Source organism: Diorhabda sublineata, chromosome 5 (assembly GCF_026230105.1).
Source record: "Diorhabda sublineata isolate icDioSubl1.1 chromosome 5, icDioSubl1.1, whole genome shotgun sequence".
Lineage (NCBI taxonomy): Eukaryota > Metazoa > Arthropoda > Insecta > Coleoptera > Chrysomelidae > Diorhabda > Diorhabda sublineata.
Genome location: NC_079478.1, coordinates 966,959 through 987,562, shown reverse-complemented (window position 1 = coordinate 987,562; position 20,604 = coordinate 966,959). Strand labels below are relative to the sequence as shown.

General features: G+C 30.3%; 3 protein-coding genes across 4 annotated transcripts; 1 reads left to right on the top strand and 2 right to left on the bottom strand.

The window, feature by feature from the left end:
- Positions 1-461: 461 nt before the first annotated feature.
- Positions 462-7,227, bottom strand: LOC130444530 (peroxisomal targeting signal 1 receptor). 2 transcript variants are annotated; one of them, XM_056779721.1, is made up of 10 exons: positions 6,830-7,227; positions 6,638-6,771; positions 6,346-6,534; positions 6,090-6,264; positions 5,904-6,031; positions 5,167-5,352; positions 4,626-4,816; positions 1,753-1,918; positions 870-1,027; positions 462-791 (listed from the first exon to the last, which is right to left on the bottom strand). In XM_056779721.1, the coding sequence occupies exons 1-10, from the start codon at positions 7,017-7,019 to the stop codon at positions 587-589; spliced, it is 1,722 nt and encodes a 573-aa protein (XP_056635699.1). In that variant the 5' UTR covers positions 7,020-7,227; the 3' UTR covers positions 462-586. The 2 variants fall into 2 exon arrangements, with proteins under 2 accessions (XP_056635699.1, XP_056635698.1); XM_056779720.1 differs by having other exon boundaries at positions 4,602-4,816; positions 6,830-7,190.
- A 989-nt stretch (positions 7,228-8,216) lies between these two features.
- On the bottom strand, positions 8,217-9,622 carry LOC130444285 (uncharacterized). The gene is made up of 2 exons (XM_056779357.1): positions 9,368-9,622; positions 8,217-9,318 (listed from the first exon to the last, which is right to left on the bottom strand). The coding sequence occupies exons 1-2, from the start codon at positions 9,383-9,385 to the stop codon at positions 9,016-9,018; spliced, it is 321 nt and encodes a 106-aa protein (XP_056635335.1). The 5' UTR covers positions 9,386-9,622; the 3' UTR covers positions 8,217-9,015.
- Positions 9,623-9,998: 376 nt separating this feature from the next.
- LOC130444284 (choline transporter-like 1) lies at positions 9,999-20,348 on the top strand. Its single transcript, XM_056779356.1, has 10 exons — positions 9,999-10,190; positions 10,729-11,099; positions 11,179-11,345; positions 11,401-11,630; positions 12,750-12,917; positions 12,975-13,134; positions 13,919-14,201; positions 16,229-16,391; positions 16,446-16,667; positions 17,739-20,348. The coding sequence occupies exons 1-10, from the start codon at positions 10,086-10,088 to the stop codon at positions 17,865-17,867; spliced, it is 1,998 nt and encodes a 665-aa protein (XP_056635334.1). The 5' UTR covers positions 9,999-10,085; the 3' UTR covers positions 17,868-20,348.
- The last annotated feature ends 256 nt before the right edge of the window (positions 20,349-20,604 follow it).

Here is a 20,604-nt window from a genome sequence, read left to right as displayed (position 1 = left end):
CAGCTTGTAATTCATTAGGATATATGCCTTCTTCATAACTTTGAATACTATCATAAGGTCCAAAAGAAGAAGACTTTAAGAACTTTCTATCCTGATACAATTTTCATATAAAGGCGCCATATGGTTCCACTTCATGAAAAGAGGTTCAACTATCGAAATTAACATCTTCCTAAGAAGCTTCATGTACACCTAAGACTCTTTTGGATCTTAAAACATTCAGATAGCCTTTATCTGATGACCGCGTGATACCAGCAGTTTTGGATGCTACTTTACTGACCTGAGATATACTAGAATAACGTCTCTCGTTGTTATAATTGCGTTAAAAAGAAGAATCTTGTTTTTTTGAGGTAAGACTATACTAGCCTATCTTACTATTACACTGTCTAAACTGAAACTGTAAAAAATATATATTTAAACTAGTAAATAAATTGACGTTAGGAAGATAAATAATAATACAAAGGCGTGTTTAACAATAATATATTTCAAACTTAGGGAGTATGCCACCAATATATTCATAAAAAAATAACAAGTTTTCATTATTATTTTTTCTTTTATACTTAAACCTTCAAACTACAGTGAAACGCTCTCAGTCTATCCCGAACGCTTTATTCAATTCTTTCAAATCTCTTTTATCGACAAAAGGTTTGAGGTCCCCTCTATTCATCAACGAAACGCACATACGTAAAGTTGACCATATGGTATCCGACATTTGCGACATAGAACCTGAGTTCATCACATCCTTTCCCCTCGCTTGCTGATTTAGAGCAGTTAAAAAGTGCTCGGCAGCTTCCCTACAAAAAAATATATCAATTCAATTCATAAATTAGTTAGAATTAAATAAAATTAGAAATATTACGAAAATAGCATACCTATATGCATTTAAATTTATACAAGTAATTCCTACATTGTATCTCGCCCTAATAAAACCAGGAGATAAATTGAGTGCATGGTGGTAAGCATCTACTGCTTCTTCTGGTCGCATCCCATTAGCTAGAGTAGCGCCAAGTCTATTCCAAAGTCTAGCATCCTGCAATATTCATATATATCTAAATCATATATGCAACTGAGGAAATTATAAGTCACTACTAGTGATAATTGTCTACAATAAACTTACAGGTCACTAGCAATTCTGCACTGTCATGTGCTTCCACTAAATCAATTAATCTAGACCTACAGCAGGGTAAATTCTAACACAAATGACTTAAAGAATTTATAATTTCTTTAAAAGTATTGATAATAGTGTGTGGCCAAGGACAGTTAAGCACATAGGTCGTGTCCTACTTGACATCTATCTGCCCTTTGGCTTAAACCTTTTGACGTCATTAGGTATTGCAATTTTTTCCTCCTCCATATATCAGCGGCACCGTTGTGGTTGTGGAACAACTCCATGGTCAGTAATTCCAAGGCAAAAGACAGATTATAAAATTCCCTTTCGACGAGAAGTTTCACAAAAGTACCTGCATTCAGTGTTGCAACCGGAATACAGGCAAGTGTTAAATCGACTTTACCATTTATTAATCAATATCCCCAATAATAAAAGACGCCGTTGTGCACGTACGTTTTGTATTAAATCTGGATTATGTTTGAGGGTGAAGCTGTATTTAACGGTTATAATAAGAAAAAGTTTAATCAACCGACATAGGTTTAAAAAAATATCTTTGTAGTAGTTATATATATATATATATATATATATATATATATATATATATATATATATATATATATATATATATTATATATATGTATACTTACGTCGGGTTTAACTGAAAGCGCCGCTGTAAAGCAGTCTGCGGCTTTATTATATTCACTAGTTAAATTAAATAAAACACCTAATCCGCACTGAACTTCATAATCCACATGTTGCGGATTCCTTTGCGCTGCCTTAATGTATAAATCTTGAATTGCCTTATGATCCGTTCTAAATTTATAAAACAATAAAAGTTAATATTAATTTAGTATCATAATTACATAAATGAATGTTTCTTGAGTTATGAGACCCCGTCGACGAAAATAACTATTTCTATTTAACGTTTTGCCAACTGAGGCAGTTGCAGCAAACAAATTCTGAAGATGTAAACTGTATTAGTTGACGAAACGTCAAGTATAAACAGTTATTCTCGATAAAGGGACCCAATAGCCCAAAAAACATTCAAGCTATTGACCACAGCCTTATACAAATAGATTCTTAGTTTATTTGCACATGTTTCTAAATGTGTTATAAATATATTATGCTAGGAATGTTTAAAAATTAATTTTTGTCAATATGTTGCAATTATTATTGTACCATTTTATTATGTGCCCATAATTATAAAAATGATATAGACCATTTCAGCACTAAGTCAAATTTTGCACCGTAAACAAACGATTTTTTATTAAACAGCTTTATGGTGGTTGGAGCTTTTTCTCAAGTTATTTCGGCGTTATTGAAATTAATATGCATTATTTTTTATTTTTGTGTCAAAAGATAAATTTCATGTATAAGAAGAGAAAAATGTTTGAATGCTACAGAGCAAACTCAGGCTCTGCTAATAATGTGGACTGCAACTTTTCCGCTTCCACGGTTCCTAACAAATCCCACCTTGAAGTACTTAAAATATGTTTCTGGAACTATAACTAATTGTAGAATCATCAAAAAGTAAATATAAGGCAGGAGTCCACTGAAAGTGAAATAAACTGAATTGGTGATCGACTGAAGACAATCTGAGCATTATATTTTATTATATAGTATTGATACTGAAATTTTTAACAATATTGTAAATATTTTATGTATGGTAATGGGAAAACACATAATTTATAAGACAATGTTGAGACCCACCCTGATATACGCCTTCGAAACTTGGGTAATGACAAAACCAAACAGAGATTGGATATATGAGAGAGAAGATCAAACCATGATATTCATACACTTTTCAATGGGGCACCAATCATCGCATTTATAAAGACAAAAATATTGCAATTGATAAATCGCTTAGGACGAATAGACGAAGACAGATTCTTGAAGCGAGTTGCATTGAAGATACCAGAGGGCAAGAGGAAAAAAGGTAGACAAAAAGATGATGGAGGAAAGTAGTGAAGAGAAAAACATCCAGAGCTGAAGAGAAAAAGCAAGGAACCAAAAAAAGTGGAGAGAAATTACAAGGCTATGAAATTAAATGGTATGCATATAAACCTATATATAATAGGAATACACTCCTACTATAAATATTGTTTTACTGCATTTTGCTGTTACTAGATTAACATTCAGAATATTATTATATCAATAGCTTTGATTAAAAAAAATCAGCTTCTCGTTAACATCTATAGTTTTTTTCTCATTGCTTTTTTTTGCTATTCTATCAATAGTCTCTTCAATTTGTGAGCACTAATAAACTTTCTTTTTATTAATCACAACAATCTTGTTGTTTTGGCTTCTTATCTTCCTGGACTGGTAAGTTTACACAAAAAAGTAATTCCTTGAATTCTTTTTTTCTCCATGGATGGGGGATATAATATGCCATTCGACTTGTTACGTTTGTTCTTCAAACATTTTGAATATTTCTTTGTTCACGTATTGTGGCACAGTAGTCACTTCCGATTTGTTCATTCTAACATTCGAGTTTTTGAAGAAATCAGTTTGTTGTTGACCTCTCACTGCATTCGTGAAATTCTATAACACCTCAGAATGTATTCTAAATTGTCCTCTACTTATCTACACTCAAGTGCTAAAATCAAAGTACATTTTAGTAAATTTGGGGTGATATTATTCTTTATATTTGCTGTTCATATACAACAAAAATGAGACAAGACAAAGAATTCATTGTACAATTTTATTATTACAATACTTTTCGAACTGGAGGGTTAGCATTACATCGTCAATTTTTGACAACAATATAGTAAAAATTGTGAATGAATTAATTTAGTTTCTGACAATTTTGAACATCACTTTTACAATTATGGGCCATACGACATATAAAAGAAAAAAATTAAGCAGAAATTCCAGCTTTGTGAAAGTTAGTATACAAAAGAGTCTCAAAGCCAAGCACATTGTTAGAGTCATAAAAAGCAATGTACAAAATGTGTATTGATTTTTATATATTTTAATTTCCTTTAGAGGATTTCGAGAAAAAAAATATAAGATTGGATTTTCATCATCATCCGAAATGACATAACACGGTATGATAATTACATTCAAGATAGTTATTTATTTATGAATGTTCAACTGGAGAGTGACATCTAGAAAAATCCGAATGAAATTTCATAAATTTTGTTAATTCGACCATTGACATTAATCAAGTTCATTAAATATTTTGTAAAATTTCTAAAAATAAAGTTTCGAAAGTTAAATATATAATTGGAGTTATAATTGCATAATAGGAAAAGATGAATAAAATTTTGATTGTGTAACTATAAATGTCTTTAGTTAATCTTTCATTATATATGGTGGTGAATGGTGAATTCACTGTTACTAAAAAAGTTTCGTATACTTAAACCATTTCAATTATTATATTCTAGTTTTTTTCACAATAACCAATAGTAGAAGAAAAGTTAACCAAAGTGCCTCATATTATTCTAGAAATAAAAATTTTTTCCGCAGCACATGCAACCCTGCACCAATCACTTACTGAACTAACAAACTTGTAACTTGCCCAGATAACTTAAAATTCGGCGGTATTAATTCTTGATATTTTGAATTGTATTTCAACCAATTGAGTAACATCTGACAGGCTTGATTGTAGTAACTTTCGTTCGTATAACTGACAGCTAATGCCATTAGAGCCTTTAAATTTGTTGGTTCTAGTTGGAGGCACTTATTAAGAGCTGATATTGCATTTGGATCCTACAAAAATATATATAAATACATCATAATAGGATAAATTGGAGTTAACAATTTTATTGGTAATTTTTTCCGACACAATTCGACAACCATTTTTGATAATACGATAGTTTTATGTAAAGTTTAATTTTGGTAATTATGATTTATTATGTGTAATTTGTTATGAAAATTTCCATCTTCGAAATCAACTTTTAATATATAACACAGAAAAAGTATTGAGGGCCATATTTATATAATATGGTTTACGGCAATTGAAAAAAAGCTTTGTTGAAAAATTTTGTAATTTTCATGTTTGATTTAATGTAATCTTCATATTTTATAATTATTCAAATCTGTTTTATATTCTTCTTTACCTGTTCATTCTCTGCTTGTGTCGTACCAAGTAAAAGCCAAGCCTCGACATTTTCGGGCTCTTGTTTTACTGCTGCTTCAAAACACAATACGGCACTTGGAAAATCTCCTAGATCTAAAAATTCTTTACCTTTTTCTAAAGGTTTTGGTATTTCCAGCATGGGATTTTCGTCACTGAATTCATACTCCTTAAAAAAAGTAAGTTAATGATTTAATACAGCTATGAATGTACATGACAAATCAACAATCACTAGAAGACATCTGTGGAATTAAGAGAAATTAAAAAAATATTAGAAAAGATAAAAAGTCATAAAACAATGATAAAATCTCTTTTTTGATTCAGAAATTAATGTTTCATATCCAAATAAGGTGTTTATAAACAAATTATTAATACAAAGTGTTTAGACAACAATAAATAATAAAAAAATAAAAGTTTCTGAAAGTTTTCCGCTATGCTGTGAGACCATTTTCCAACTAAATAATCAAGCCCAAAAAGGGGGATATTGTCTTCCTGGCATCCAGTTACTGGAAGAACTGCCTTCACTACAGTTATGGAGCTTCTTCTGCCCATTCATGCATTCAAGCTTCACCACCAAGAAATAGGTGTCCAAAATTGGCAAAGGAAAGAAAAACATCGAAAAGAATAGAGGACAGTTGTCCAGGAGGTAAGGTATTTAACTCAATTATTTGAATAAAAAAAATTATTTAGTGTGATTTGTTTCCAAAATTTCCAATTTACCTTTGTATTTGTATTATAATATGAATTGAATTCATCTATCCATGGTTGTGCTGGATCTACATCTGCTTCTGAAACTTTTTTAAATTCCTCCTGTAATTTATTCCAAAATTCCGAATTAAACTCGTCATCTGTAAAATAAATAACAACCTCCAATTTCTAGGTTAAAAAAGTAACTCTAACAATAACCTTTGGAAGACTGTGCTTGCTGGTGTTCCTCTGACCACTTTTGAGCTACAGCTGCAGGGCTCTTTTCTTGTCCTTCTGCTTCAAAATATTCTTTAGTCCAATCCGCAGCTTCTTGCTCGGTCAGTTTTCCTTCTTCCATAGTGCCATTACCTTCTTCCTTCATGAATCTCATGAACTAAATGTTAAATTTATACTTAATTGAATTTTTTAGTAAAAATATTTTTAATAAAAAAAATACTTCCTATATCAAATTTACCTTTGAATAAACATACTGTGAATTTTCACCTATATCTTCTAGAGCTTCTTCTGGTAGAAACGAGTTTATTTGCTCTGCAGGGTTATTTAGAATTTCATTATTCCAGGTATTTGCTATAGCTTCAATACCATATTCTCTTTGTTCCTGTGAAATAATCTCGGCCCACACATTTTCATTATTATAAACATCCTGAAAATATTCAAATCAAAAGGATTCACATCCTCAATTTTTTATTAGCAATGTTATAAATTCAATAAATGATCGTTAATAAATTTAATACAAATTAGCTTACATTAAATCTTTTTCCATCTTCAATATATTGAAGAGCCCAAGCATTGTCATGTAGTTGATCTTTGACTGTTGAAGCAGGGATGGGAGGTAAAGCTGACCTTTGAGATTCTATTTCATGCATTTCCCTCATCAAATCTATAATTAAATCAATGTAAAATAGGAAGTTGTTTAAATTCTATTAATATCATAATACCGTCCATTCTATACGTCTGAGGTACAGCTCTTGATTCTTGGAGAAATTGCTCGACCAATTGGTCTGAACTACTTTGAAAAACTTGCCCATGATTATCAGAAAATGTATGATCTCGGGTAATATGAGAAGTCAATTTGGACAAAGGATTTGCTTGGCCACATTCCGCTTCTGTTAAAGGTCTAAACGCCATTTTTTAAATATACTGAACTTTGATAAATAGTCACTTGTATAAATTAACATAAACACTACATGTGGATGTGGAACGAAAATTATTATCGTAATGTACCTTATCTACTACGGTATCTTATCGTAATGTCTAATGAATGACGTTTCCTTTCCCACAACTTCATGTGTCAAATATGTTAGGCGCGTGGTGCAGCCAAAATCCATCATTTTTCAAATTAAAAATCATTACAACGGCTTCTAAATCAACCAATCAAAAGCCTGGAATTGGTTACGTAATTTATACTGAAAAGGGGGGTTGTACTCCACCTTATCGGATTTTAAATTTAGTATACGAAGTAGAAATAAAATAACTATATGAAGTAAATGAAAAATGTTTTTTTTCTAATTTATAATAAATAAATATTGAAATATCCAGCAAGTTGAATTATTCTTTCAAAATAGTAATAAATTTTAGTTTTGTCTTAAAAAATGATTTTCTGTGTTATATGAATTAAATTTTTCAGAGTATTAATATTAAAAAAATGTGCCGTGGTTATCATAATTATTGAAGGTTATCTTTTTTAAATTAAAATGATGTTGTGTTGCCAAGTTTCACTCTATTTCATAGATGATAGGAATTAACTATTTGAGTAGGAAATATTAAGTTTAATGGTAATAAAACATAATTAGTATTTTTCAAACATTCACTCATAAAAAACGATATTTCATTCAAGGATTTAATCAATTTTAAATTTAATAATAGTAATAATTAAATTATAATAATACTAAAAAATATAGAACCGGAATATTTAATAATATTATTTGGATACTTGACAATTGATAATTAAATTTCTTTTAACTCTCATCACCTTTGACGTTCTAGATTTTAAAAACATTATAAGAAAAAAAAACGCATTTCAATAAAACTTGTGGTAAATTATAGTAGATTTGACTGTTTGAATTGATTCCTACTTTACTAATTGAATTTAAGACTTGTTTGTGATTTTATTTTCATTGAAATCAATCAGTATCAAAACAAGAGAAGTGTGGCATACCATGAGTTCACACAACGAGAATTTTTAAACGATAATTTATTGATTTAAAAAGATTATTTATGAGAAACAAAAAACACATAATTGAATCTAAAAATTTCTAGGACTTTTTGCCACAATGGATCGGGAATAAAGTAATAAGAAGTACAAAAGTGGAAAAAAAACATCAATTGGTTTAAATCGACATTTATTTCACAATTACATTATAAATAAATAATAATTTAGAATATTATCTAACTATAAACAAAATTTGAACTACATCAATCTGATTAGAAATAAGTTAAGAAATAATAAATTTAGAGGTAATTTAATACCATTTAACGGTTTTGGTTTAGAAAATCGAAAAATTATTCTATTTCAATGAATTTATTTAGTTTTTTACGGTGGATTTACGAGAAAAATTATACGAAATATCTCACTAAAATATTTAATATAGTGTTACGAACAAGTCCGCGATATGGGTCCTGACCAGCTGGAATGGAATTCTAAAATTCTGCGAAGGCGCGGCACGTTTGCTTAACACAGTTAGTTAGTTTATAATAAATAGTAATAGTGAAGAGATTGAATGTTTCAATTGAACATTTAAAGCCCCCAAACTAATTCAAGTTTTCATTTTTATTATTCCCATAGTTTTTTTCATAAACGTGATGTAAAAACATTCACTTGAAAAAACTCTATTTTCTATAACCAAAAATAAAGGAATTAAGATATAAAATGATCAATTTAGGTAATGGAAAAAAAGTACATATCACCAGCCCTGGCCCTATCTTTAAATAATATAAATGAAAATTAGTAATAATAACTAATTATTTATGTTTTTGATAAAAAAAAATCTATAGAAACGGTGAAATGTATCATAAAATAATATTTTTAGGTATTCTACCATTTAACTAACAAAAATTAGGAAATAAAAACAAACATTCAATTTTTTCAAACTATTTTCACGGGTTAAGAAGCCCTTTACCTTATTTAATTGTCCACACTTAAAGTATCCCACATTAAAACGAATGCATCAATTAAAGTATAAAACATATAAATTACCATACCCACTACAATTAATCCAGCGCTAACAGCTATCACAGACAATTTTTTATCTCTGGTTTTTAATTGTACTAATTTCAGTTGGTGTGTAACTAATAATTTTTTAACATCTGATAGTTCTCGTTTGAAATCTTTTTGTTTATGTTTCGGTAAGAAGTGGTTTTTCAATTTCTTCTCTAGAAATTTAATCCTATCATTAGCTGTTTGTATAGATTCCTCTACCTCCGTTAGCTAAAACACGAATTATAGAAAATAATCGAACTTAACAAGTAATTCATACCTCATTTTCAGATTGCATCGTGAATTAATCAAATTTGCGTATTTTTACAGTCATATATGCATTTGTAAAACATATTTATACTGACATTCCATTTAATTCACTTTTATAATAACTATTGTATTTTAAGGATATCGAATTTAACAAATTTTGCTTCTTATTCTATAATTTTAAAGTTTCAAACATAAACATGTTATGTTGTTTATAGTTTGTCAAGTTTAAATGAACTAATCAATCAATTGTCATTTTTAAAGCTGCAAAGAATTTAAAATTTAAGCCATGAATAAACGCCTAGAATAAAATTGTCAATATGTCAAAACCTCATTTGACATATGATTATATCAATATGAAGTTCGAGACTTTATCCAAATATCAATAAACAGGTCTGCTTTATTATTGTATTTGTATTGACAATCCATTTTATTGATTTTTATAACATCTATTCCATTCTAAATATATTGAATTCCACAAATTTTGATTCTTATTTCATAATTTTATAAATTTCAAGCACAAACATGTTATGTTGTTTATAATTTGTCAGGTTTAATACGCGAATCAATCAATTGTCATTTTTAAAGTTACAAATAATTTAAAATTTGAAGCGTGAATAAATGCCTAAGATAAGCCTGTCGATATGTCAAAACGTCAATTATATTAATGTGAAGTTTGAGAGTTTATCCAAATATCAATAAACAAGTTTGTTGTCATTTCTATTTAAATCATGGGTTGCTGCGGGTCTAGGGAAGAAAATAGAACAGAGGCTTCTGAAAGAAAATGTACCGATGTTTTTTGGTTGTGTTTATTTATTCTTTTCTGGTTTTTAATGGTAAGGTCAATTTATTTATATTATAGTTAATTATATATAATAAGCAATATTCAATTTAAGTATTACTTGATACGTTTCAAATAGATTCTAAATAGTTTAAGTAAGTATTGTTTTAATTAGTGACTCATTAATTATTCTTCAATTAAAGTTTATTGAAGCTCCGAACTAGTAGGTGTTTGTTAATTATTTTCATAAAATATTTTTTTAACTTTTTGTTACTTTATAAGTCTGTTAGATCTCTTATTAGGATGGGCGTATTAAGCATTGATTTTTATATATTGAAGTTTTCTTGTGTCTCCTAGCAATTTTTATTAGTCTAAAAATAATGCAAATTAGAGTAGGTGAATTTTATTGATGTAATTATTATTATGACGTAATCAACAATATCCTTATTAAATCAGTGTTATTACATTATTTTAAAAATGCCATCGAAAGCATATAGTAGAAATAGAAGATAAATCAAATATAAAATATTTAGTGATCAAAATTTAACTCATATTTAACGATGTTTTAATTCTGATAAATTGGAATATTTTAGATTATTATTGCTGCTTTCTCTTTTGTCTACGGTAATCCTTTACGTATTATTAATGGATATGATTCATTTGGAAATACATGTGGTACCCATCGTAATAAACCTATTGGAAACATGCCTCTTAGTGGCATTGACACCACTAACAAACCTTACTTGCTATTTTATAATATCAACGAATTGAAACAATCTCTCAAGATTTGTGTGGAAAAATGCCCAACATCAAAATTAAATACTGCAACTGATTTTAATAATTATCACCTTCAAGGAATTAACTATTGTAGATATGATTTTAATTATGCTGATTTGAAAAATCAACAATCTGAATTTTTGTTTGGTTCTTTTGGACCCTGTCCCAATGTACCTGTTTATGAAAGGTAAGTGTTTTTCATACATAGTTGTTTGATGAAAATTATCTTATTGTATATAGTATAATTTTACATTTTTTCTTTTAAGTACTCCTGTACTGAATCGCTGCATTCCAAAACAGGTAACAGAAGTTACAGAAGCAATTGTTAGTAACTTTTATGGTCTCCTCAACAGTTGGAGTGTAGTCGAACAAGTTTTAGGAGATCTTTACAGTACTTGGAAAGAAATCTTAGGATTAACTTTCTTATCCCTTGGTATAACATTTATATTTTTTTTAAGTAGTATATCTGTAGTAATGCTATTTTGTAGTTATATCGCTACTTACCATTGGTATTTTACATTGTTTGGCACACCTAGTATCTTACATCATCATGATAGGCTTCACCATTGCTGGATTAGGCGGTACAGCTTTTTTATGGTACACTTATTTTGATATTAAATATCACCTTAACAAAACTGCCAAGTTTATGCTGCTTTCGGAGTCTGTGAGAAATGAAACTGCTTTTCTTTGGTATTCCATCATTGCTACTATAATTATGGTAAGTCAAAATTGCAAATAATAAAAAAATATGGTCAATTATTTTGTTGAAAACAATAAAAATAGGTACTTAAAAAATGTATTGATTTAAACATTGCATAACTACAAAATTTTCTGGCAGACTTCTTTCCGATTAGACTTCATTTGCTATGTCATTGCCTTTTTAAAGTCGGCACAGTATTAAATTTTGTAAGTAACGAATATGTGGATAGACAGGAAGACTAAAAACTCGTGAATGAATAGTGAATTATAAGATTTGGTTTTGTTATTTATTTATTTATTTGGTTCCTCAACTTTTAACAATTTTGAATTTCAAATGGTTCATACCACCTGCCAAATCTATAATACTAGAAAAAAGTGAAAAACTCAATGAACTGAATACATAGCATGGTGGACATAGACTAGTTAACAGTCCGCTGGGGTATATCAGGTAATAAGGAAGCAGAAGGTCTTGTCTATAAGTTTATATTTTGAGTCAGAACCTTGCAGATAGCTAAAGGAACAGACGAAGTCTTTTTGGGGTAACACTCCAGGTCTATACAGTCCAAAATCGACATTAACCTGGTGGTCGGTTTTTTTGACAGGCCTCTACCCTTTTAAATACCATCACCCGAGATTATAGGTAAGACAGACAACTTCAGATTTTGTGAGCAAACTATAGAGACAGCAGAGTATCTACTCTGCGAATGTCCTGTCCACATCAGTCATCATCAGGCTTAGGTACCTCAAAAGAGTTCAGCTAACACTTTGAGAAGTGTCTACACTTTATGGGAGGTAATACTATGAAATGCAAAGTTATTCATAAAAAATCTTGTTAGGTATGAACACAGAGGGGCTGGAAAGCCAAAACCACTAGCCAAATAATCTAATATAACAATATATCACTTGTCCAGAGATTTGAGATAAAACTTAACTCATTAATGTGTTGTCCAAGATCTATAGTTACGCACAAACCCTGCAAATGAGATCCTGTTGAAATGGTTATTGCAGCATACAAGCCGGAATGGGTTCAAATTTATCACTGTTTGTCTTCGCACATGAGAATAGCTGCTATAAATATTCATTCACTGTATATATTTGGCCAACGACTTGAATCGTTATAATAAAGTTCCTTTTCCAGATTGTAATATTAATTATCATAATTTTCATGAGGAAGCAAGTGGATTTTTTAGCAGATCTATTCCAAGAAACTTCAAAATGTCTAATGCACCTTCCGCAACTATTCTTTCAACCAATATTAACCTTTTCCATTTTAGTATTGTTCTTTATGTTTTGGCTTTTTGTTGTGGTAAGTAATTAAAAAATATATATTTGAATTTTATTCGATTACAGTATTTTTTTACAGCTCTGTTTAGCCACGGCATCTTTTCCCGAAAAGAATGAAGTTGTACCTGCTATTAATAATTCTACTCGTACTGCAATTCAAGCCTCGAGACTGGTTTATCCTACACAGGGCACTCAAAAAAAGGAAATGAACTTGGAAACGTTTGCCGATAAAGTAAAGAGTAAGTTTTAATTGATAAAAATAGTTAGTTAATGTTTATGGATATTAATAATTGATTAGAATTTTATTTAATGCATCTAATTTTGTATCAAATCACCTGGTACAACTATTATTAGTATAGGTGTCCACACATTATATTATGTAATAGTAAACACACAGAATTTTTTAAGAAAAATTTATTCATTTGGAAAGTAATTTTATAAATTTAGTAATTTCGAATTGAAAAATTTTTTAAATCTTCGTTTTCATGGTGAATTTACGAAAAAAGGCACTGGAATAAAAATATTAGTTTATATAAATATAGTCATTCATTCATTAACAACTTTTTTATAAGTAATTGAATGAAATTTTATTATTTTTTTTTCTTTATACAAAAAAACAAAGTAAATAAAAAATATTTGTAAAAAAATTCGCCAAACAAAAACAGGAATGTGTTCAGCCAAGTTATTAACCAATTCCCATGTGGTTGTTTCGAAGCAATACTTCATGAAATTCCTCTAAATTTTGTCTTTTTATTTATTTAGCTTCTACTGTTTGTGTCAATTGGTTATACAAGCCTATATGGGAAATATTTGGGAATATTGACCTTTAAACATAACCTAACCAAAATTTTTTAGGTTATAAATGTCTTTTTGGGTAGATTATCAAAAAATAAATATATGAACCTTGTTTGATGCTTAACAAATAAATTTTGAACGATTATAAACAAAGAGGTGCTTATATGTCAATATTTAAAGCTCCAACGAAGGGACCACGATTTTTATCGATTTATTTTATTTCTTTAGTTTCGGTGGTGGAATATGTAGATGCTTCATGGGTAAGAGGTATGTGGTGGGTGTACTTTATCGGTTTAATATGGACTTCCGAATTTATAATGGCATGTCAACAGATGGTGATAGCCGGTTCTGTCGCCCATTGGTTTTACAGGCACAAATATAAAGACGACAGTCATTGTTGTTACGCTACAGGAAAATTGATCAAATACCATCTCGGTACTGTTGCTTTAGGTTCGTTAATCATTACGATATTCAAGATTCCCAGATTGATACTTATGTATCTTCACGAAAAGTAAGTACCAATCAAAATTAATTTGTTTTTTATGCCACAATAGGGTATTTGACAATTTTATTTGAAATTCTGGAAGTTATCGTCTTCAGAGACTGTCATCATCGACTGTACCGCGTTCCATGTGAACTATGAAAAATCCAAGGACTCTTCTACTAAGAATAAGACAGTTTATTTAATCAAATCTGTCAAACGTCACAAATTACATGACATTAATCACTTTATAGTAAACAAATAACATAATGTGGTTTCTTTCATCTAAATTTCAGTTTTATTACAATTTCAAAATTCGGATTTACACTAAAAACAACACAAGATCGACCTGATGTCTTGTAATTGATCCTACAATAAACTCAATTAACTCATATAACACCAGATACAATATAAAACGCTATGTACAGAACTGTTTTTGTCAATATCACCAAAACCAAAGCTTTCATAGGTTGTCTACGTCGCAAAATTGTATTATGTGGGGTTAACCTCATGGAAAAGTCCTTGTTAGATATCTTCCCAAACTATCTGTCAAGCAACACACATTAAAATATGCTTAACGCTAAAGAATACCGTAAACTGTTTACATACTTACTATATACTGACGTCAGTGCACCGCCATATTGGTATTGAACGTTTTAGCGGGAATTTTAAACTTTAAAATTTAAAAACTTGACTTTAAATGTACTAATGGATATGTACAAGACATGATGAAATGACAATGACGAAAAGAGAAGAAGAGGAGTTGAGAATAGTGGAAAGAAAGATAATAAGGAAGGAACGAGGAACTAGGAGAGTAAAATGTAATTAAAAGAACAAAAAAAACAAAGAATGAAATGATTAGTGCATTTGTGGAGAACTTGCGAAGCCGCAGTAGCTAAAATTTGATCCAGAAGGTAGTAAACATAGAGAGAAAGTGGTTAAAATAAGTAGAACAGAACCTGTAGAATGGGAATCGTTGGAAAGAAAAGATTAAGGTGAAATAAAGTGAAGTTAAGTGAAATAAATAAACAATGGGGATTGATTCACCTCGGAAAAAGGATTTGATGTGATTTTCATGTTCTAATCAGTTTAGTTTTTATTTACTAGACAAAATAAATTCAAATTACAGGTAAATCAGAATACATGAAGTAAAAATAAAAAGTCAAGATGACAGCACTTGAAAATGTCATTAGTAGAACCGCCAACCGCTACAAAAATAAGGGTTGTACAGCTATATACAGATACAAAGTATTATTGTCGTTTTTTAAACGGGATTGTGGCGAAATCAAACACCAAAGTATACTAACTCTTATATATTTCCGATCTTTCGATGTATTCTTCGTTTGGGACTGAAATTACAAGTACACACTTTGGTGTTTGATTGCCAACATCCCACTACAATAACGTTCATAAACTAATTGGCAAAAACTTCAATCATCGTATCTATTTTCATTTTTTTGAATCACAATCACATAGTTATTCGAAAGTTTGGGATATATATTAAAAATAGTACACTTCGGTGTTTGATTGCCACATTCTATCGTGAATCGAACAAAAACGACAAATTATATCCTGAGAGATGATCGTTTGCGTCACACGTTTTCTATTGAGATCATTTTATGGAATATGAATCTATAACCTTGTTTTGGAAAAACAAATTCTATATAAAATTCAACGTCATCAGTAATAAAATAACTTTACTTAACCTATAAAAGTAAACTTCATTCATTAACGATCTAACCTAACATAATCTGACCAATAAAAATTTACAACTATTTGAATAGTAACAAGAATCGACAAACTACTTATTATGTTACCTGTAAATGATTTTTGAATCGTATTAGTTTGATAATTGATAATTTCAGTCGTCCATGTTGAACAACGCATAAGTATTAGAAATCTTTGAAATATAATATTAGAAATAGTACTGTTTGGTGTTTGATTACCACATTCCCGCAACAAAAACGTTCATAAAGTAGTTGACAATGAATTGTCACATGCCCTATTCCACTAGTTGATTTGTATTAATCTGTACCGGTATTTTATTAAAATTTTAGATGGAACAGAGGAAAAGACAAAGGAAACGAATGCGCAACTTGTGGTTTGAGATGTTGCATTTGTTGTTTTTATTGTTTGGAAAAATTTATTCGTTATTTGAATCATAACGCTTACACTGTTACCGCTATAGACGGTTCGCATTTTTGCAAAGCTGCTGGAACAGTAGGTTAAATTAATTTTCGATAAACTATCATTAAATAATTTTTATTTTTATAGGCTTTTGAAGTATTAACTACGCACGCACTACAAGTAGCGACCATAAACAGTTTGGGAGATTTCATTTTGTTTTTGGGTAAATGTTTCGTAACGGCTCTAACAGGATGCGTCGGTTTAGCGTTATTCAGAAGAGACGCAGCTTTGACGTTTTATGCAGCACCCACATTAGTTGTATGCGTTTTCTCATTTTTTGTCGCCCACTGTATTCTATCGTTATACGAGGTAAGATGCTATCAAGATATCTTAATGTTATTATTCGCCTTGTACTCGTTCCAGTTTTCGGTTGATAACGACAACAATTATAATAAAATAGAGCTGACACAACTTTATTACATAAATTAAAGAACGGTTCATTGTACCGTACAATATTCTAAATCCCTTTTTGCTTGTTATTCATTGTTCCGCAGACCTTTTAGTTAATATGTTATGAATCCTCTGGACTGATCTAGTATTGGACGGTTTCTTTAGTAACATTCCATATGATCCTTTCAGTTCCTTATTGATGTGATATCTCATGAGACCGTAGTAAGGCTCTGATCCTAAGTATATAGTCGTTGCTTCTTTTTGACGAGACTGATGGCCTGGAAACCACGTTAGGGTTACTTTGTTTTTGTTAGGTAGTGCTTTTAGGATAACCGCTTGGTTATCTGGGAGAATGTAAAAAATAGTGAGTGATGTTCCTAGAGGTATGGAGGGCTTGCTTTTGAATCCAAAAATACCCAGTTCAACTCCTTGCGGTAGCTTCAAACCATCTGTGTACCAGCGGAATATGTTTGATGACTCATAATTGGTGGTAGTTAATTTCCACATTGAATATCTTTGTCCCATGTACTATGCATTTGGTCCGTTGGATTGTCACGGCTTTCTAGCTTTATTAGCTCTAGAATCCTTTGGTGACTTGTCGGATTTCCTGGCTTTAGTTTTACTGTCTGGTTTAGACTGTAGACGTCTCTAAATGCCTTTTATTTAATTATGAAGTGAAGAGGAGGCAGGTTGAGTAGTGCCTCTGAGGCTGCAGTAGAGCAGGTTGACATTGCTCCTGTATTATCTATACAGATTAGCCTTGGAATCTTTTTTAGTTTTTCAAATACCTTTTTATATAATTTTTCAGACTCTGCAGATTTAAAATGTTTAAAAGTTGATGAGGAATGAGTGCCTGGTGTAATGATTTAACTGGTTACCCAATTATATGAACAACAATTACTAATTTTTCTGGTTTGTAGAAACGTGAATTCGATTTTTTAGAAAAATAAAATTTCTGCATACACTAATATAAATGTTTTCTTATTTTAGATGGTTCTGGATACGGTTTATTTATGTATGTGTCAAAGCGGAGAAGCACCCGAAGGTATAAAAATGCAAAATCTCGGAGTGACTACAAATGGCAATCAAAATACAGAAACAGGACAATTAAATAATTAATTTATAAGAAGCGGACATTCACATTTACATTATATACAGGGTATACCACTATGAGTTACCCATGACTTTGGGTCAATTTTACAACCTACGATAAAATTATAATTTGAACTCTAGTTTAAACCAAGATTGCTCTATTTTACAGGTCATTGTTAAAGAGACATTCTTCTACTGGTCGTCATAAAATTTTTCCGATATTTGATTTATAGTTGACTTGTTTAAAAAAGTTTTATCAACAAAAACAAAAAAATCATACAATTTCTATGAAGTAGTACTTTTGGTTAACCTTGTGATGTACAAAGAAACAGTTTAATAAAAAAAATTAATACGGTAACTCCAAAGGAAAATGAAAAAAAACTGGGAAGCAAATTTAATGATGAAAATAACAAAATCGATCATGTTTTCGATAGAACCGAAAAAAAATTGGCCTGGACAATGTTGATGATTTCTTCTTCATGATCATCGTCGATTTCATCGGATATAAAGTGCAAAAACCTTTTACAATATAAAAATGTAAATAATATGAGGAAACAAGAGTTTAAAAGTTTTCTCACCTCTAACCTTACATTTCCTCAACGTCTGAAAATCCGTGTAATAATGATCGGCAAGGTTTGTATTGAAAGACAAAGATATGGGGCTATGATCACCATGGTTTGCTTACTAAAAACGCATCACCGATACAGCACACCGACGTCCAGTTGTCGTATCTGACCGATAGATGGCGCTCGAGTCACAGAGGGTAAAAACGCAACCCTCATGACTCTTGAATCCCAAGAATTGGACACAACTGTCGAAATAACAAAAAAGAAACGTAATCCTTTAGATACAATGAACTAGAAAAGGGGTTCTACCTAAAAATTGATTTGGGATACATTTAAAGTATAACTGGAAGTCGGAGACGACAGAATATGATTTAATTGTAACGAAGTAATCAAAATATTTATACCCTGTACATTATTGTAAGTAAGCGTAAAAATGAATTTGTTTGGAAACTATGTGTAAAATATTTCTTTATTATACAAGTCCACTACCACAAAATATTGTTTAAAAAAATGTTAAGGTTATAAAAATGTTTCTATAAACACCATATAAACAAGATACTGCACTGCCATTTCAAATATATTTCCATCTGTTGTGTCAGTTTCAATAACGTTTAATTTATTTGCTACATTTTTTTCTATAACAAAATAAGGTGACTTGTTTTAATGTAAAGTAACAATGAACACACTATTTATTCTACCACTACACCAATACTCACAATTACACTGTCCGACGCGCGTTTCGATAACCAAGTTATCGTCTTCAGAGACAGAAGGCGAAACGTGGATCAGACAGTGTAATTGTAGATGTTGGTGTAGTGGAAATGTAAACAGTGTGTTCAATATGAATATCGCTTATACCAATATAAGAACATCCTAATAACGAACTTTTTGAAGTTGACACAATAGTTGAATTTGTTGTTGATTAATGTGTTAAACAAAGTTTAACATTGAAATCACCAATTTGGATGTTGTATTATTCATGTGGAACGTACAAGAACTGTTTTTAGCCTTTTATGTATCGTTTATCGATGCTTTTATAGAAGCACAATCGTAAAATGTTTAGCTATCGATGTTAATTGTTTAATACTTTCTTTTACTTTCCGTCCTTCATATTGTATTTGATGTATAATCATAATTTTAGACTATTCACTCAAAACGCAACAGACTGCTCAAAAATATTTTACAATCTAGAATAAAATATGTCGATTTTTTTATAAAATTGCTACTTTGTTATATTTTTATACAGCTATATATATTATTTAATAGATATTTTATGCTTGAATTACTTATTCTGTCTGAATTAACTAAACAAATGTTATACCAGTGGTTCTCGAATTCTTTTTCCTTGTGAACAATATTTCTGGCTTCAATGGACATACTGCTATTACATTTCACCCATATCAAAGCTCATTAACAAATAAATCTAATATCTAAAAATGGAAATTTACTTGAACCCCTATCGAATCCCTAGGAGTTTATTTGGACCACTTTGGCATTCCCTGATCTATCTAGGCTTCTGTCAAGCTTTTGGGCCACTTTGGCAATTAGTCATCTAGCGATAGAAATTTGTGTAGACTCCCATCGAGCTTTTCGTGGACCTCCTAGGGTCTTTCCCCTGGATCTCTGGAACTTTACCTGGACCACTGATCTATCGATGGAAATTTATGTAGACTTCTGTCGAGCTTGCCATCTAATGATTGTATAGATTCCTGTTGTTTCTATCCCCTGGATCTCTGGGAACCATTGATCTAAATGTGGTACTTTTAGTACACTTTTATCGAGCTTTCCGTAGACCTCTAGGGGTTTACCTGGATCACTTTGGGAATCACTGGTTTATATTATTGTCAAATGTTTAGAATCGGTAAGAAAATGTCAACTGATACAAACTATTTCTATTTGTTATAAATTAACAAATTGTCTATTAAAAATTTATTTAAGTGTATTTTTTATTTCATATCCTTTAATTTAGCTAACATAGGAATTTTATTGCTTACTGTCAACATGCTCAAAATTTTTAGATGGTGACGGAACAACAAAAATTTTCAATGTGTAACCTAGGGGCGAAGAACTATAAAATACTTAATTTCCAATTATAACATAAGACAAAATACCTAAGTTTGGTCTATATCTTCAATTATTTTTAAAACAATGTATCTACAATATTTAGAAAAATTTATCTCAGTGTAGCAATTTGTTCT

Excerpts from the sequence above, each read along its gene's own strand:
- LOC130444284 (XM_056779356.1), top strand. The coding sequence starts at position 10,086 with ATGGGTTGCTGCGGGTCTAGGGAAGAAAATAGAACAGAGGCTTCTGAA. Across the intron at positions 10,191-10,728 it reads TTCTTTTCTGGTTTTTAATG|ATTATTATTGCTGCTTTCTC; the intron begins GTAAGGTCAATT and ends GGAATATTTTAG. Across the intron at positions 16,392-16,445 it reads TTTGCAAAGCTGCTGGAACA|GCTTTTGAAGTATTAACTAC; the intron begins GTAGGTTAAATT and ends TTATTTTTATAG.
- LOC130444530 (XM_056779720.1), bottom strand. The coding sequence starts at position 7,019 with ATGGCGTTTAGACCTTTAACAGAAGCGGAATGTGGCCAAGCAAATCCT. Across the intron at positions 6,032-6,089 it reads GCAAGCACAGTCTTCCAAAG|ATGACGAGTTTAATTCGGAA; the intron begins GTTATTGTTAGA and ends TTTATTTTACAG. Across the intron at positions 1,028-1,752 it reads CGCTTTCAGTTAAACCCGAC|GATGCTAGACTTTGGAATAG; the intron begins GTAAGTATACAT and ends TGAATATTGCAG.